At 52.9% G+C, this 18,446-nt stretch overlaps 1 protein-coding gene across 1 annotated transcript in view; it reads left to right on the forward strand.

The window, feature by feature from the left end:
* Positions 1–18,446, forward strand: part of LOC100059729 (kinesin-like protein KIF19) — a 51,133-nt gene that overhangs the window by 12,038 nt on the left and 20,649 nt on the right. The window contains exons 8-12 of the mRNA XM_070232569.1: positions 1,364–1,516; positions 1,991–2,113; positions 4,350–4,536; positions 13,773–13,950; positions 15,525–15,708. Coding sequence (XP_070088670.1) covers positions 1,364–1,516; positions 1,991–2,113; positions 4,350–4,536; positions 13,773–13,950; positions 15,525–15,708 — 825 coding nt within the window. The remainder of the gene's footprint in view (positions 1–1,363; positions 1,517–1,990; positions 2,114–4,349; positions 4,537–13,772; positions 13,951–15,524; positions 15,709–18,446) is intronic.

Consider the following 18,446-nt stretch of genomic DNA (forward strand, 5'->3'; position numbering starts at 1 on the left):
TGTCAGACAACACTGATATGATCAACGAGCGACATTTTTCACATCCCCTTGTGCCCCAGGCATTTAGCATTCATGACCCCATGGATCCCCCCGACGCAGTGTCAGGTGGGCAGCGGCGTGCGGGTGTCGCGAGCGCAGAGCTGAGCCCGGGCAGCCGTGTGACTTGGCCGTGCGCAGGTGTACTGGGTGGAGGGTCTGGCCTTTGATCATTGAGTCGCTTCTGTCATTCATTCATTCACCCGCCCCGCACCTGGCCCTGCCCTCGGGGCACGGGCTGCTGGAACAAGCAGGGCCTGGCTGGCAGGTCCGGAGTCGGGCTGGCTTAAAATGCAGTGTTTTAATAGAAAATTGGAGGTGCGGTGAGGCCAGCAGATCAGGAGACGGCTGCGGCTGAAAGGATAGTTTCTTTGTCACAGGTCCCAGGAGGAGGGCGCGCGATGCCGCCAGGGCCGTGTGGGGAGCCCCAGGGTCTGTCGGGAGGCAGGAGGCGGGGGAGCTGTGGGCAGCAGCCTTTATTGTGGTTTCGTGGGAAGGCGGGCTCAGCATTGTCTAGTTTGGATCATTCCAGTGGGCTCTGGGGCATGGACGCTGTCCCCGGTTATCTGGTACCCGGCCTGAGCGTGAGGACCCCGTGGAGGAGGGCAGGGCGTGGGCTCTGGTTGGCTGGTTTGCACATGAAAGGCGAGTGGCACTGCTCATCAAGCCATGCTGTGGCAGGCGTCCCACGTATAAAGTAGAGGAAGATGGGCACGGATGTGAGCTCAGGGCCAGTCTTCCTCAGCAAAAAGAGGAGGATTATCAGATGTTAGCTCAGGGCTAATCTTCCTCAAGAGAAAAAAAAAAAGAGCAAGATAATTGTCAGGAGTGTTAAGTGATTTGAAGGAAATATACAGGGTGACATGGCGAAAGGTCACAGGTGGGCTGCTGTGCTGCCCGGGAGAGCAGGGTCGGGGTGCTCCCACAGGAGGCATGCTGAGCTGGGACTGGCAGGAGGAGAGAGTCTCAGTGTGGGGGTCTCCCTGGGTAACACACGCATTCATATTTTTATTATAAAAGTGGGATTGTTCTGAAGACATCCCTCTGACCCGTTTTTTGTCTCATTTAATGGCATCTTTTCAACATCAGCAGATAGTGCTACACCGTCCCTTTTCATGGCTGCGTCGTACTCCCCCACAGAATCCTGTGTCACTGCTCCCAGGGTCTCAGGAGTATACTCGGTCAGGCAGAGCCTGAGCATCCCCCGGGGGGGGGCTGGGCTTCCTGCACCCCCGGGACCTCAGTCCCCGCCCCTGGGAACCAGGATGGGGGAGGTCGGGGGTCGAGAAAGACTGTCCTCCCAGCAGCCTGGCCTCTCCCTGCTCAGACCCAGAACCAAGGCAAAAGGATGAAGGAGGGCGCGCACATCAACCGCTCCCTGCTCGCGCTGGGCAACTGCATCAACGCGCTCAGCGAGAAGGGCAGCAGCCGCACGCAGTACGTGAACTTCCGGGACAGCAAACTCACGCGCCTGCTGAAGGTACGGCCCGCAGGCTGCCACACCTGACGGCGTCCCCCAGGACCTGCCTGTGGGGGGAGGCTCACACCTGGGTCTGAGGGCCCTTCCAGGGACCCCCGAAGGCAGGAAAACCCCGTAGAAACCATCCTCGTGACTGCCCAACTCTCCCGCCATCCAGCCCATGCTTGCATGCTCCCAGGGACAGGGAGCTCACTACCTTTCCCAGGCTGCCTGTCCCGTTATGGACCGTCTGACCGTGAGAAAATTCCTCTTTCTGCTGAGCTGAATGCTGTCACCTCTAGTCTACGGCAAGACAGGGTGTAAATAAACAAACGGGCAAAGCAATAAATGAACGTCCCCGTAGATTCGGCCTCTTGGTCTACTCTGCTCGCCTCAGAGCAGAAGGCAGTTGGGATGCGTGAGGGAGGGGCCATGCCACTGGGCAGGTGGGGGTCCCGGTTCCCGTCACCCCCAGCTGTGCCTGCCTCCGAGCAGGATGCCCTGGGAGGGAACAGCCGGACAGTGATGATCGCCCACATCAGCCCAGCCAGCACGTCCTTCGAGGAGTCTCGGACCACGCTGCTGTACGCCTACAGAGCCAAGAACATCAAGACAAGGGTGAGCCGCCCGCTCCCGCCCTCCCTCTCTCCCTCCTTTGTTCACTCGCTCCCCGCCACCCTCCCCGAGGGGAGGGCCCTTCCTTGTCCCTTCCAGCGTCTGGTGGCTCCTGGCCCTCCTTGGCTTCATCCCTCTGCCTCTCCCACTATTCCCGCAGGGCCTTCTCCTCTTCCCCTGCTTTCTCCTCTTTTCTCTTCCGAGGACACACAGCTGCCACTGGATTTAGGGCCTCCCTAACCCAGGACGATCTCGTCTTGAGATCCTTCATTACATCTGCAAAGACCCTTTTCCAAAGCAGGCCACATTCACAGGTTGAGGGGTTTGGGGCGTGGACTCATCTCGGTGCCTGGCTGCGCCGTGAGCTCTCCGTGTGGTTTGATTTATTTCATTCTCTACAGCCCTCTCCCTAGGAGGGAGGTCCTACGACCGCCCCACTTTACACACTGGACAGCTGCAGCACAGAGAGGTCAAGCAACTTCTCTAAGCTGCCACAGCTAGCGCAGAGCTGGCACCAGAGTCCCTGCCTTAAACCGCTGTGCTGGTCTGTCTACACTGCTGCACGCAGTGTGGAGGATTCCTCTCTTCAGGCTGTATGGGAATTCATTGCGATGATGCCCTGAGTGACTAGAGGTGAACACAAGAGGTGTTATTTTATTACATCGCTATTGTCACCACAAACATGTGATGAACCCTCCCCCACCGCCCAGCTCGGAGCTGGGCGCCATGACAGAAAAACCACAGCATGGGGCTTCTGCTCTCCCCCGAACCCTGAGCTCAGCTGGGCGGGGAGGGGGCTATTAAACCTGAATTCACCCAGATCGACACATAATTTCCAACTGCGGCACGTGCTCTAAATGAGAGCCACATGTGCTACCGGAGGGACTAACCGAGAAGACCCAGGTTAGAGGGGCCTCCGCTGAGGGGGCGTGGGGCAGGCAGGGCCCTCCCGAGAAGGTGACATTGGTGCTGAGCCCTGCTTGACCGAGCGTGTGTGACGTGCAGGGTTAGAGCCACAGAGCGCCTGTGCCCCTCGACCAGGAATGTCACCCTCCACAGCCACCAAAGAGAAGTGCAGACCCACGTGCTCCAGGAGGCCGCCTCACTGGAAAGCCCCAAAGTTCCCATCGAAGGGGGTGGGACTAGCAAGCTGGTGCATCCCTCGTACGGGCCGCTTGCTCTGCAGCTGTTGGAGAGGACGGGATGACCCCTCTGTGCAGATGGACGGCCTCAGACGCACGGCTGGATGAGAAAAGCGAATTAAGGAATAACAGCCGTAGTCTCGCGTGATTTACATAAAAACCCGGAGCCTAACCTCGACCCAAAGAACCCCCATATCTATCTCTGTAGATACACTCCCACACGCGGAACCGCGCAGAGAAGGATCTGGGAGGGCACACGTCAGAACGATAGTAGTGGTGACACGTGGTAGGATTTTTTAAAAAAAACTCTTGATGAGTGGTTAGAATTTTTTTGTTTTTTTGGTGAGGAGACTGGCCCTGAGCTAACATCTGTTGCCGATCTTCCCCCTCCGTTTTTTTTCCTCCCCAAAACCACAGTGCAGAGTTGTGTATCTTAGTTGTAAGTCATTCTGTGTCCTCTCCGTGGGACGCCGCCCCAGCACGGCTTGATGAGCGGTGCGTAGGTCCACGCCCAGGATCCAAACTGGGGAACCCCAGCCGCCATGCAGAGCGTGTGAACTTAACCACCGGCTCACCGGCCAGCCCCTGAAGTGTTTTTATTGTGGCAAAATATACGTAACATAAAATTGAGCGTTTTAACCATTTTTAAGCGTCCAGTTCACGGGCGTTGAGCACATTCACATTGTTGTGCAGCCGTCACACCGTCCGTCTCCAGAACTTCATCTTCCCAGACGGAAACTCAGTCCCTGTTAGACCCTGACTCCCGGCCCCTCCCCAGCCCCTGGCGCCCGCCGTCTGCTCCCTGCCTCTGTGGCCCTGACTCCTCCGGGTCCCTCTTAGAAGTGGAATCACACGGGGTTTGTCCTTTCTGTGACCGGCTTATTTCACTGAGCATCACATCCTCACAGGTCACCCAGGTTGGAGCAGGTGTCAGAGTTTCTTTCCTTTTTAGGGCTGAATAGCATGGATTGGAATTTTCATGACAAAAAATGTGTTTGCACATTTCTGGTGGAAATGCATCGCTGTTAAAACGTTTCCTTCATGGGGGTTCGGGGGGTCAGCCTGCCCTGACCGTGGCCTTGCCCCCTGCCCCCCAGGTCAAGCGCAACCTGCTGAACGTGTCCCTCCGCATCGCGCAGTACACGGACGTCATCTCCGACCTGCGCCGGGAGATCGAGCGCCTCAAGTCCAAGCTGGAGACGCGGGAGACGGACAAGAGAAGCGACCCCGGCGGCCGGGATGCGCAAGGTAGAGCCGAGCATGGACCCGCAGCCTCAGTCGGCTGTGCTACCCGCTCCCCGGCGCTGTGTGGTCGCATCCCTGCCCCGTGGGCCATGGGGTCTGCCCGTCCCAGTGCTCGGTGCTGGGTCCACTCTGAACATCGGCATCCGGGGAGCTGGTTACCTGCCCGGGGGCTTCTGTCTCGCCACCACCTTACTGTGTGACCCTGGGCCAGCGCCTGGCTCCGGCTTGAATTTCCTACCTGTAGAACGTGGGGAGTGGGCTATTTTCTCTGCTTTCTTCTCATTTCTTCCCTTTGTACCTTTCCTCTCCTTTTCTTCTCCCTTTCCTACTTTTTTGTTTTTTCTTCCCCGGTATTTTTTTTTTTTTAATAGCCTTTTTATTTTGGAACAATCTTAGATTGACAAAAATAGTTGCAAAGATAGGACAGAGAGATGCCAGCTTCCCCTGATGTTAGCGTCCGGTGCCTTTAAAAAAAAAACTGCTGAAGGGGAGCTCACGGAACATAACGTTCGTCGTTTTGAAGTGAGCACTTCATCCAGTGGCACCTGGTCCCTTTGGTGCATCCACCCCGTGCAGCCACCGCCTCTGTCTGGTTCCCAGACATTTCACCATTCCAGAGCGAAACCCCACACCCACCGGGCCGTTTCTCTCCGTTCCTCCCTTCTCCCCAAGTCGGTTTTATTTAGGCTTCCTTTTGGGGTCAGAGCGCACCAGAATTTTCCCGTAAAACTAATCAGTAAGTCAGGAGGGTATCCTTAAAAATACCTGTAACCAAGACAAGTTCGGTAGACATGAGTCGGGCACACACCCATACGTGTTCTTTTGGTTTATTAAGATAAGTTTTACCATAGTTTATAAGGGACTTTTAGAACTCAATCAGAAAGAGCAAACAGGCCAGTTGAAACCAACGGGTGGAGAAACGAACAGGCAGTTCGCAGAATTATTCCCAGTGGCCGATAAATGCGTGAAAAGTGCTCAGCGTGAAAAGTGCTCAGCCGCGGGAGGAAATGGAGACACAAATTGAAACAATTTTCACTTCTTGGACTGGCTACAATTAAAATGTCAGGTGCTGTTAAGTGAATACCATAAAGTAATATAAAGCTAAGTGTGGAAAGGGCAGCCTGAAACGCTAATATTGGGAGTGTAAATTAACGATCTCTCTGGAGGCTGATTTAGCAGAATCTGTTAAAACTTGAAGCATATGTGTTCTGGGCCCCAGCAGTTTCTCTCCTGCAAATCTATGATGAGGTGCACGAGCCATGTGACCACAAGGTGCCCGTCGAAGGGGACGGGACAAGCAACCTGGTGCGTCCCTCCTGGGGGCCGCTCGCTCTGCAAGCTTTAGAGAGAATGGGGAGGACCCATCTGTGCAGATGGATGGCCTCCCCGCGCACGGCTGGATGAGAAAAGCGAATTAAAGAATAACAACCATAGTCGGGTAGAATTTACCCGAATTTACCCACCCCAAACCCCGTATAGCAGAAAAAGACCCAGAAGGGTGCACATCCTCGTGCCAGTGGCTCCCTCCGGGGCAGGGAGAACAGGATCATCAGACGATCAGACGATGGTGAAGAAGTCTTCACGTCTTAACGTCGTATTTGAATTTCTGTAAGAAAAATGTGTTCCCGTATCAGTTGTGTAAATACCGCCTCTTTATTGTAATCGCAGGATGTGTTTATCTTTCAAAACTTGCAGAATCCTGCAAAGGATAAGAAGAAAGCAGAACTCACTGTAGCTATTTCACAGACTTCTCAAGAGCCTACTGTGTAACGGGCGCAGTTCTCAGTGGGGGAGATGCAGGGGCAGGGAGGTCCAATGGCCCTGCCCTCAGGAAGCGTGCATTCTCATGCAAGAGAGACACCTAATGAGGAAGGATGAGATCTGAGGAAAATAAAGCCAGGCGGGGACAGAGATGCAGGAGGAGGGGAAGGGGTGCTATACAAGCTGAGTGATGTGGAAGGTCCTCTTAATTCCTGCCCTCAGCATGCGCAGGAACGAGCCACACAAAGATCCAGGTTCAGAGTCTTCTGGCAGAGGGAAATGCATGTGCAAAGGCCCTGGGGTGAGAACGGGTTTGGTGAGTTCAAGCATCAAAAAGAGGCCCCTGTGGCCGGCATGTGAGGAGAGGGGGTGTGCTGGGAGATGAGAGTCCCACCACAGGCAGGGCTGGAGGGTGCACAGGGGCCTGGGTTTCTCCCGAGCATAGTGGGCGGCCAAGGAGGGTCCGAGCAGGAGGCCGACGTGCTGAGAGCCACCTTGAGACTGTAGTCATGCGTGGAAGACAGGCCGCTCAACAGGGCTGTGCTTTCCCTTGGCCTGTTGTTGGGGCAGGGGCAGGCGGGGGATTCTGCGTGGTTGGGGCCTTGCCTGGCAAGCGTGATGGGAGTGGAGGACGGGGGAGGTGGCTGGGGTGACTCCAGGGTCACCTGTGATCGCCAAGTAGAGGAGGGAATTAGAAAATGCGGACAACTTTGCATTTGGGGGAATTTCCAGTACTGCGGAAGGAGAAAAGAGTAGAGCGAGGCTTCCCGGAGACCCGCCACTGGGTTTTGCTGCCTCTGTCGTCCCGCACTCTTCCCACGCCGTGTTATCTAGACGCAAGTTCCAGACATCATTTCATTTTATTCCTAGATGTGAGGATAATCCCTGAAAAGTAGGGACCCTTTACAAAGACATGACCGCAGTCTCATGTCCACGCCTGGAAAAAATAGGAACCATAATTCGTTCCCATCATCAGATAGCCAGCTGGCGTTCATGTTTCCAGCAATCTCACCCACGTCATCAGTCTCTTCTGTTTTTGAAGGAGGATGCCAACAAGGTCCACACGTTGAACCGGGTCGATAAGTCTTTCAAGTTGCTTTCACTCCCTGGCTTCCCGTCCCTCTTTTTCTGGTTTTCCTTTCAGTTCTTGGTGGAGACACTGGCTCACTCGTCCCGCGGCGTCTCTGACCGTCTGATTTCACCGACTGCACCTGCCTCTGCCCTCTCTGTTCCGATCAATTGGTAGTTGTGTCTAAAGGCTTGAAGGGAGCGGGGGTTTAAAAACTTTTTTGAAAAACAAAGTTAAGAGCATGTTGCATTTAGGGGGTGATAGCTCAAACGCAGTGGGCAGGATCCAGGGACTGGAGCGTCCCTGGGCCAGGGCAGTGGAGAGCCCGGAGGGCTGCAGCTGGACCAGTGACCTCCTCGGGGGCCCGTGGAGTGGGAGGCACGGGTCCATGGAGGCTGGGATCTTCGGGGTGCAGAAAGGAAGGTCCTTGGTGGTGGCTGGACTGTCTGAGGATTTTGGAGTCACCGAGAACGATGACGAGAGCAGCAGTGAGGAGAAACTCGGAGAGCCGGGTGTCAAAGTCGCCCGTGGGTGAGAGAGAGTGGCCACTGCTCTGAGGAGGGGCTGGTGAGAGGGTCCATAACTGGCTCCTCAGAGGAGTTGGGAGAAGAGCATTGAGAGAGAACGTGTGTCTGAAGGAGCCTCGAGCAGCCGGGAGGACGGTCACCCCAACTCAGGCCCGTGACCGGGGGATGGAGAGAAAACAGCCACCTGGGCAGACCACGGCCATCATTTTCCTCCAGCTTCATTGAGGTAGAATTGACGTGTAAGGCTGTGTGAGTTTAATTAAAATGATGATTTGACACACAGATGTATTCGAAATGATTACCACATGAGCTTAGCTGGCACCTCCTTCTCCTCATGTAAGGACCATTTTGCTTTTGTTTTTGGGGGTGAAAACATTGAAGATTTATTCTCTTAGCACCTTTCAAGTATACGATGTGGTATTGTTAACTGTAGTCGCCGTGCTGTGCTTAGATTCCCAGAACCTTCTCACCTTGTAGCTGAAATTTGTCCCCTTTGATCAACGTCTCCCCATTTCCCCTCCCCCGCAGCCCCTGGCAACCACTATCCACTCTCTGTTTCTATGAGTTCAAATTTTTGCTTCCTCGTATATGTGATACCACGCAGTGTTTGTCTTTCGCTCTCTGGCTTTTTTCACTCAGCAGAATGCCCTTCAGGTCCGTCCATGTTGCCGCATGTGGCAGGATTTCCTTCTTTTTTATGGCTGAATAGTGTTCCATTGTACGTATACACCTCTTCCTTTGTATCCGGTCGTCCATCGATGGACTCTTAGGATGTTTCCATGTCTTGGTTTTGGGAATAATGCGGCAGTAGACATGGGAGTGCAGATACCGCTTCAAGACAGTGGTTTCGTTTCCTTTGGAGACATACGCAGAAGTGGGACAGCCCCGTCACATGGCAGTTCTATTTTCAATTTTTTGAGGCACCTCCATACTGTTTTCCACAGTGTCTGAACCAGTTTACATTCCCACCAACAGTGCACAAGGGTTCCCTTTCCTCCACGTCCTCGCCAGCATTTGTTATCTCTTGTCCTTTCCATGAAAGCCACTCTAACAGGTGTGAGGTGACATCTCATGCTGGTTTCGATTTGCGTTTCCCTGATGATGAGTGAGGCTGAGCACCTTCTCATGCACTCGATGGCCAATTTGTCTGCCTTCTTTGGGAAGACGTCTAATCAGGTCCTTGGCCCATTTTTTAAATTGGATTATTTGCGTTTTGCTATTAAGTTGTATTCGTTCCTTTGGATATTAAGCCCTTGGCAGATACATGGTTTACAAATATTTTCTCCCATTCCATAGGTTGCCTTTTCATTTTGTTGATGGTTTCCTTTGCTGTGCAAAAGGCTTTTAGTTTGCTAAAGTCCCACTTGTGGATTTTCGCTGTTATTGCTTGTGCTTTTGGTGTCAAATCCCAAAAGCCATCACCAACGCCAATGTCAAGGAGCTTTTTTCTTATATTTTCTTCTAGGAGTTTTATAGTTTCAGGTCTCACATTTAAGTCTTTAATCCATTTCGAGTTAATTTTTAGAGATGACATAAGATAGGGGTCAAATTTCATTCTTTTGCATTTGAATATCCAGTTTTCCCAGCACCATTTATTGAAGAGACGATTCTCTCCCCACTGAGTATCCTGGGCACCTTTGTCGAATGTTAATTGACCGTATATGCACGGGTTTATTTCTGGGCTCTTGACTCTGTTCCATTGGTGTTTGTGTCTGTTTTTCTGCCAGTGCCATGCTGTTCTGATTGCTGTAGCTTCGTAGTATAGCTTGAAATCAGAAGGTTGATGCTTGAGCTTTGTTCTTCTTTCTCGGGATTCCTTGGGCTACCTGGGGTCTTTTGTAGTTCCACATGAATTTTAGGATTATTTTTCTATTTCTGTGAAGAATGCCATTGGAATTTTGATAGACAGTACATCAAATCTATAGATGGCTTTGAGTAGTATGGACATTTTAACTCTTCCAATTCATGAATATGAGACATCTTTCCATTTTTTGGTGTCTTCTTTAATTTCTCTCATCAGTGTCGTATAGTTTTCAGTGTATAGATCTTTCACCTCGGTTAAATTTGTCCTAGGTGTTTTATTGATTTTGATGCTTTTGTAAAGGGGATTGTTTTCTTTATTTCTTTTTCAGATAGTTCATTCTTGGTGTATAGAAACACAGCTTATTTTTGTATGTTGATTTTATATCCTGCCACTTTACTAAATTGTTGATTCGTTCTAACAGTGTTTTGGTGGAGTCTTCAGGATTTTCTGTATATAACATCATGTCCTCTGCAAACAGAGACAGTTTTATTTCTTCCTTTCCAGTTCTGATGCCTTTTATTTCCTTTTCTTGCCTGACTGCTCTGGCTACGACTTCCAGTATCATGTTGAATACGACTGGTGAGAGTGGGCACCATTGTCTTGTTCCTGATCTTAGAGGAAAAGATTTCAATCTCTCACCATTGAGTGTGATGTTAGCTGTGGGCTTGTCATAGATGGGCTTTATTATGTTGAGGTACTTTCCTTCTAGCCCCATTTGGTTGACAGTATTTTATTGTGAAAGGATGTTGAATTTTGTCAAATGCATTTTCTGTATCTGTTGAGATGATCGTATGTTTTTTATCTTTCCTTCTAAGTGTGGCATATCACCTTTACTTGATTTGCGTATGTTGAACCATCCTTGCATCCCAGAGGTAAATCCCGGTTGATTATGGTGTATGATCCTGTAACGCATTGTTGAATTCAGGTTGCTGGTATTTTATTGAGGATTTTTGCATCTGTATTCATCAGGGAAATTGGCCTGTAGTTTTCTTTTCTTGTGGTGTCTTTATCTGGCTTTGGTATCAGGGTGACACTGGCCTTGTAAAATGAATTTGGGAATGTTCCCACCTCTTCAGTTTTTTGGAAAGATTGGCGTTAAATCTTCTTTGAATGTTTGGTGGAATTCAGCCATGAAACCATCTGGTCCTGGGCTCTTCTTCCTGGGGAGGTTTTTGATTACTGATTTAATTGCTTTACTCGTTATTGATCTCTTCAGATTTTCTATTCATGATTCAGACTTCGTAGGTTGTATGTTTTTAGGAATTTATGCATTTCTTCTAGATTACCCAATTTGTTGGCATGAAATCGATCACAGCAGTCTCTTCTCACCCTTCGTATTTCTGTGGTATCAGTTGCATGTCTCCTCTTTCATTTACAGTTTCATTTATTTGAGTCCTCTCGCTTTTTTTCTTGGTAAGTCTAGCTAAAGATTTTTAAATTTTGTGTATCTTTTCAAAAAAATCAACTCTTAGTTTTGTTGATCTTTTCTATTGTTTTCCTAGCCTCTGTTTCATTTATTTCTCCTCTGATCTTTGTTGTCTGCTTCCTTCTGTTAACTTTGGGTTTCATTTTTTTCCTCTTTTTCTGGTTCCTTGAGGTCACTGCTATCATTTTGGTGTGTACCTTTCTGGATCTTTTTCTGTGCATGTAATTTTGTACACACAAATGTATCTAGAGAGGTACATGGTTTGTGTGTCTGTTTATAGGGAGGGGTTTGGCTTTGGGTTTTTATATAAATGATATCAGACGATAGCTATTATTCTTTAACTTGCTTTTCTTATCCAACGATGTGTCTTGGAGGCCATCCGTCTGCACAAACGGGTCACCCTCATGCTCCGTGACGGCCGCAGAGGGCTCCATAGGGTGGACACGCTGAGTCTGCCTATCCCGTCCCCTTTGATGGGCACTTGGGCTTTCCAGTCACACAGGCCCCTTGAGCACGTGGGTGCCTGTTTCTCTTTCTTAGATTTGGGGGGGCTCAGGATTCTGTTGGAGCAAGAGCATGAAGGAAGCTTTCAAAGAGAAGGGCTGTGGGTGACGACAGGCTGAGTCTCATGGGGCCAGCAGGGGGCTTGGGGGGCGGGTAGGGGGTGGAAGATGGGATTCTTGTAGAGAATTTACAAAGCTAGGTGATGACAGGGAAGTTGGGACCTCTTTGGGGTCAGGGGTCAACAGGGCTGCATGCCACAGTGGCTTTCACCCTCCTGGCCTCTTGGTTATTGGGACCGGTCTTAGGTGGTCCGTAGTGAGGAAGCAGACAGTGTCATGGAGGGGATGGTGGTCTCTTGGTGAGCCCTGAGGGGACGGTGGGCTTCCCTGGGGTCCTGCTGTGGCATGCCCGGGGTGGTGGTGGGATGCTGGGTGCATGGCTCTGTCAGGAATGTTACTGCATGAGCGTTTCCCAGGATGTGAAGTGCTCCCAGAAAGCCTTGTTTTAATGACCGCAATGCTTCGGTCATCTGGATGCACCATAATCCAATCCCGGATTGCTTGACATTTAGGGAAAAGGCACGCCTTGACCACTCAGGGAGCAGACTATGGACAGACTGCATATGCAGCTATCTGTTGGGTCAGGCAGGGGAAACCATCGATTAATCACAGGGCAACCATTACGTCGGGACTCACCGTGGGAGAGAAAAAGACAAAAGCAGTTGTTTTCTGTGCAACTTACATTCTAGCAGGAATGGCGGATGTTAAACATTTATCACAAAATGTTACATAATACTGATATGCAGGGGACTGTGAAGAAGGCAGGATGTTATCAGAGCAGGTGGCAGTTGGACCCAGATTGAGGGTCTAGGAGTGTTTCCCTGAGGAAGTGAGGTCTGAGCTGAGATGGCCTAGCCCAACCCCACCCCTCCTTGGATTTCTGAGACCCAAAACCAGGTAACCTGGCCCCAAACCAGCCAAAGAGAGGATCTAAATCCCTCTAAATTATCTATCCATTTATCCACCCATTCTAACATCCATCCATCCACCCACCCATCCACCCATCCACCCATCCATCATCCATCCATCCATCCATCCACCCACCCATCCATCCATCCACCCATCCATCATCCACCCATCCATCCATCCATCCATAACCATCATCCATCCATCCATCATCCATCATCCGTCCATCCATCCATCCATCCATCCATCCATCCATAACCATCATCCATCCATCCATCCATCCATCATCCATCATCCGTCCATCCATCCATCCATCCATAACCATCATCCATCCATCCATCCATCCATCATCCATCATCCGTCCATCCATCCATCCATCCATCCATCATCCGTCCATCCGTCCATCCATCCGTCCATCCATAACCATCATCCATCCATCCACCATCCATCATCCATCATCCATCCATCCATCCATCCATCCATAACCATCATCCATCCATCCATCCATCCATCATCCATCATCCATCCATCCATCCATCCATCCATCATCCATCCATTCATCCATCCATCCACCCATCCACCCATCCACCCATCCACCATCCATCCATCCATCCATCCACCCACCCACCCACCCACCCATCCATCCACCCATCCATCATCCATCCATCCATCATCCATCATCCGTCCATCCATCCATCCATCCATCATCCATCCATCCACCTATCCATCCATCCATCCATCCATCCATCATCCATCATCCGTCCATCCATCTACCCATCCATCCATCCATCATCCATCCATCCATCCATCCATCCATCATCTATCCATCATCCATCCATCCACTCACCCATTCTAACATCCATCCATCCATCCACCCATCCACCCACCCATCATTCATCCTTCATCCATCCACTCATCCTTCATCCATCCATCCATTATCCACCCACCCAGCCATCCATCTACTCACCCATCTCCCGTCCATCTATCCATCCACCCATCCATGCTTCACCCATCCACTCCTCCATCATCCATCCAACCAGCCATCCACCAGCTATCCATCTATACGTCCCTCTGTCCATCCATCCATCCGTCCACCCACCCACGCATACATATAGAGCATCTCCTTGGGCCAGATGCTATTTTGGTGGGCGAGCATGGAGTTCAACCCTGGCTTAGATGGCACTGCTCCTGGTACAGCCAGCTCTCTTCCTGCCTCCAGTCACGATCCCCTGCCACGACACAGAGGAGGACGGCCGCGTGCAGATGAACAAGATCCGGGCACAGCTCATCGGCGCCTTCAAGGAGCAGTTGGAGATGCGGCGCAGCCTGGTGGAGCTGGAGAATACCCACATGGAGCTGCACATCGACGTGTCCCGCCACCTGCTGACCATTGCCGAGTGAGCGCGCCCGCCCGTGGCCACCACCCAGGGCCCCCGCGCCGTCCCTCCCAATGGGGCAGGGAGACCAGCAAGGACCAGTGGGGGCCACTGGTGGGAACTCCTGCTTTGCTTGCTGTCCAGCCTCCCTCTCCTGCCTGCAGGTCCCCAAGGGAGACTCTAGCCAGGGGCACCCTCTCTTCCAGGCAGGACCTGGTCCGTCCCTCTCCGGCTCTCCTGTACCTGTAGTTAGGCTGGACCAGGTGGGAGGAGGCGTCCGGGTCCTTTTGCTCTCTCTCTCACAGGCTAGAGCTCAGAGCCAGCCCTGCAGGTCAGCTAGGATCAAGCCCAATTCACAGAGGACACTGTGGGGGCTCCAAGGGGACGTGGGTGTGCCCCGAGTTACACATCCATTGGCCAGGGCTCTTTCAACCATTCCACACCTCCTCCTTGTTCACTCCTACGGGGAGTGGACTGACCATGTGTAGAGGGACTGACCAGGCAGCGTGTCATCCAGGCAGGGGCACACGTGAGGGCAAGAGGTGTAGCTATTAACAATGTCACGGGGCGGGGAGGTGGGCCCAGTGGTGCAGCAGTTAAGTGTGCACGTTCCGCTTTGGCGGTCCACGGTTCGCCGGTTCAGATCCTGGGTGTGGACATGGCACTGCTTGGCAAGCCACGCTGTGGTAGGTGTCCCACATATAAAGTAGAGGAAGATGGGCACGGATGTTAGCTCAGGGCCAGTCTTCCTCAGCAAAAAGAAGAGGATTGGCAGCAGATGTTAGCTCAGGGCTAATCTTCCTCAAAAAAAAAAAAAAAAAAAACTATAACAATTACACGAGGACAGCGGGTGTCACCCGGGACTACCCTGGACAAACTAGGACACAGAGCTACTCCCTACGGGTACCTTATACAGGGCTGTGATTTAAGTCCATTTCTTCTCTAATCCTTCCCACATTTCTCCTCCTCCGCCTCCTCCTTCCGTTCTGTTTATTTTCTTAATTGCACAAACGGCATGGTCCCTGCACTTGAGGAATTCTAAATAAGAGGAAGTGGTCTCTCCATCCTATCCTCTGCTCCCCTTCCTGGCTCCCTCTGGGCCGCCTCTCTCGCAGTTTCCCTGTGATCCTCATGGCGTAGATTCCGTCTGGCACCCTCATGCGAACCCTGAGCTGGGGTCATCGTGGTTGATCCTCACAGAGCCCCACGGTGTCCTCTGTCATCCAAGTTTTACAGCCCAGGGGATGAGGCTCAGAGAGGGCGCATTTACAACGCAGGTGGCCCAGGGTCACCGGCCGGCCTGAGCAGATCTGGGGGTGGCGGCCGGGTGGGTGGCTGCAGAGCCCGGCCCTTCGTCATTGGCTGATCCTGCTGCAAACATTTAGGCTTCTCTATTTCCTCCCAGTTTTTGTTCAGACCTTTATGCTTTTACAAATATAGAGGAGATCGTATAGCAGGCCCAATTCTGCCCCATTTTCATGCCTGTGCCTGCGAGTAGACCAGCCGGGGCCGATAGGGCCTGGGGGACAGGAGGTGCCAGCCTCCCAGCCCAGTGTGGCTCGCACTCTCACCCCAACCTCTCTGTCTGGCTGCAGCTGGGAGCGGGTGAAGACCCAGCAGCACGCGCACGGGGACAGGACGCCCGCCAGGGACGAGGAGCCGGCAGAGGCCAACGCAGACACTGGCGAGGGCGAGTCCATGGACCCTCATGAGGTGGCTCTGGCCAGGGAGGAGGTCAACATGCTTCTGGCTGAGCAGCGGAAAACCGCGGCCCTCAAGGTGGGGGAGAGGGCCCGGGCGCGTCCACATCCCAGCAATGGTGATGAGAGTTGCTAACACTTACTGATCACTGCCAGTGCGCCAACCCTCTCACAGCAGTCCCATGGAGCAGGGCCAATCATGACCGTTCTATAGATGGGCAAACCACGGCTCGGAGAGATGAGATAAATTGTCCCAAATCCCCAGAGAGCAGGAGGAGTACAGCTGGGACCTGACCAGGTCTGACTTCAGGGTCTGTGTCCCTTGATGTTAGAGTTATACTTGGGGGCTGCAGGGGCCAGTGCGCAGGGCAGGAGGCCCCTGGGGGAACAGGGGAGCCAGTGGCCATGGCAGTAGAGCATGAGTGGGGTCCACTGAGACCCCCCACTCGCCTGGGATAGCCAGCTCCTCTGCCTGGACCGGCAGGGCCTCCAGCTCCCAGAGGTCCGGGCAGTTGCCGCCTTGCAGGTGAGCTGGCTCCTCTCGGCAGGGTGCCTCCCATTGGCATCTCGCTCGCTCTCCCTGAGCCTGGTCTCAGGCACGTGACACGAGGACAGGGACCCGGCCGGCTGGAGGACTCCCAGACTCCGGGTTCCTCTGAGGAGAAAGGAGTCTTCTCACATTCGTGTTTTCCAAGACGAGCCAGCTATTTATCTGAGCTATTTATGGAACAGCTAATTGTCTCACACTCACACTTCGGAGAAGTGACAGGACTGACGGAGAGCTGGCTGCCCTTCCGCCCGTCAGTTAACTGTTTGCAGGCGGATTTTCAGGCAAGTGGAGAAAGCGCCTGACTACGCCACGTTGCTAAAAGCAGGTGGCGTTTATTTCACTTAAAAGCTACGTAGGCACCCGAGGCCGTCTTACCATTACTGCCTCTGCCCAGGGCAATCCGGAGATTCCCCAATCTCGCTTCGCAAGCCCTCCAGCATTTAAAAGTGAGAAAAATGCCTTTTGCTCAGACCAATAATGTGCATCGGCAGAGAGCATGCGTGACCTTCCAGAGCCCAGCGTAGACACTGAGACGCAGTGTAGCATGTGAACGTGACTCAGTCAGTCAATCAGTCGATCAATTAATCAGTCCCAAACAAATCAGTGTTCTAGATATCCAGCCCAGTGCCGGGCCCCGGAGACATAAAGATGAACGAGATACTCTCTGTGACTTAGGCTCACGGGCTACTGGGAAGAGACACCAACACAACTGTGCACGAGTCAGTGTGGTAGCACGATGACAGATGTACGGACAGGATGCTGGGAGCTGGCCCAGGGGGCTGTCGATTCAGCTAGGGGGCCGGGAGGACGGGAGGATGGTGCTGGGGGAGCTGAGTCGACTCCTCCCACGTGGTCCCCTCTCAGTCCCAGAGGATGGGGAAGCAAGAGGCTGGAGCACGTCCTCCTCGGCTGCCCCGGGAGTTTGCGTCCGACCGGATCCTGGGACATGACTCTGGCAGTGACCTGCACTGCATCTCAGTTACTTCGTTAGCACAGTGTTACTGTCTGGGGCCTAGACGGAGTGACGTGGTGCGGTGGGAAGATTGGGTGTCGGCTTAGCCAGGCCGTGCTACCCTGTGATTCAGTCAAACACAGATCCGGGTGCTGCTGTGAAGGGGTCGGTAGACGTGGCTAATGTCTATGACCGGTTGACTGTGAGTAAAGGTTATCCTGGATAATGTGGGTGGGCCTTGTCCAATCAGTTGAAAGGCCTTAGCAGCAGAAGTGGGTTTCTCAGAGAAGAGAAGATTCTGCATCTGGACTGCAGCACCGGCTCCTGCCTGAGTTTCCAGCCTGCCGGCCTGCCCTACAGATCATGATTGTGCCAGCCCACAATCACACGAGCCAGTTCTTTAACACAAATCTCTTTACACACACACAGACATATAGCTATGTATATGTGTGTTACCCTCTCCAGTTGGTTCTGTTTCTCTAGAGCCCTGACTGGCCTATTGGCCCGTAGAGGAAGGTTACAGGTCCCAGGCAGATCTCCTGGGGCTCCGGCTGGGTTTCTGGGGGCGGGAGCAGTTCCCAGTGGCTGTCGTGGGCCACCTGGGCCTCTCGTCTCCCTGCTCCCGCTCAGGCCCTGCTTTGGTTGGAGCGAGGCAGGCCCTCGGTTGTAGACGAGATGTCTGTAACGTGGTGGACGTAGGAGGTGCCCTCAGAGAAGCTCCAGGAGCACCAGAGACTGCTTCTGAAGGCTGCATAGTGTGAAAGCAGGTGGCACGGGTTTCCTGTAGCCGGCACAGCGGGCAGGGGAGACACACCCTGGGGTGTGTGCTAAAATATAGCATATTCATAGAAAATTCGAGGGACAGTAAGGCCTGCAGATCAGGAGATGACTCATGGAAAAGATAGTTTCTTTGTCACAGGTCCCAAGAGGATGGGGCGCGTGATGCTGTGCAGGGCCACGTGGGGAGCACCAGGGCCAGTCAAGAGGCAGAGGGAGGGGGGAGCTGCGGGCAGGAGCCTTTATTGTGGTTTCCCTGGGAGGAAGTGTGTGGGGCAGGGTGGGCAGGCTTAGGACTGGCTGGTCTGGATAATTCCAGTGGGCTCTGGGGCGTGGAGGCTGTCCCCAGTTGTCTGGTACCCGGCCTGGGTGATGAGGGCCTGAGTGTGGGGGCCCCGTGGAGGAGGGTGGGGCGTGGGCTCTGGTTGGCTGGTTTGCACATGGAAGGTGCACTCGTAGGCGAGTGGTTTGCCTCTTTTAGGACTCGGCTGACCCTGGGAGGGGCAGTCCCTGCAGGCTGAGCAGGGCCCCACAGGTC

Source organism: Equus caballus, chromosome 13, assembly GCF_041296265.1.
Source record: "Equus caballus isolate H_3958 breed thoroughbred chromosome 13, TB-T2T, whole genome shotgun sequence".
Taxonomy (NCBI): Eukaryota; Metazoa; Chordata; class Mammalia; order Perissodactyla; family Equidae; genus Equus; species Equus caballus.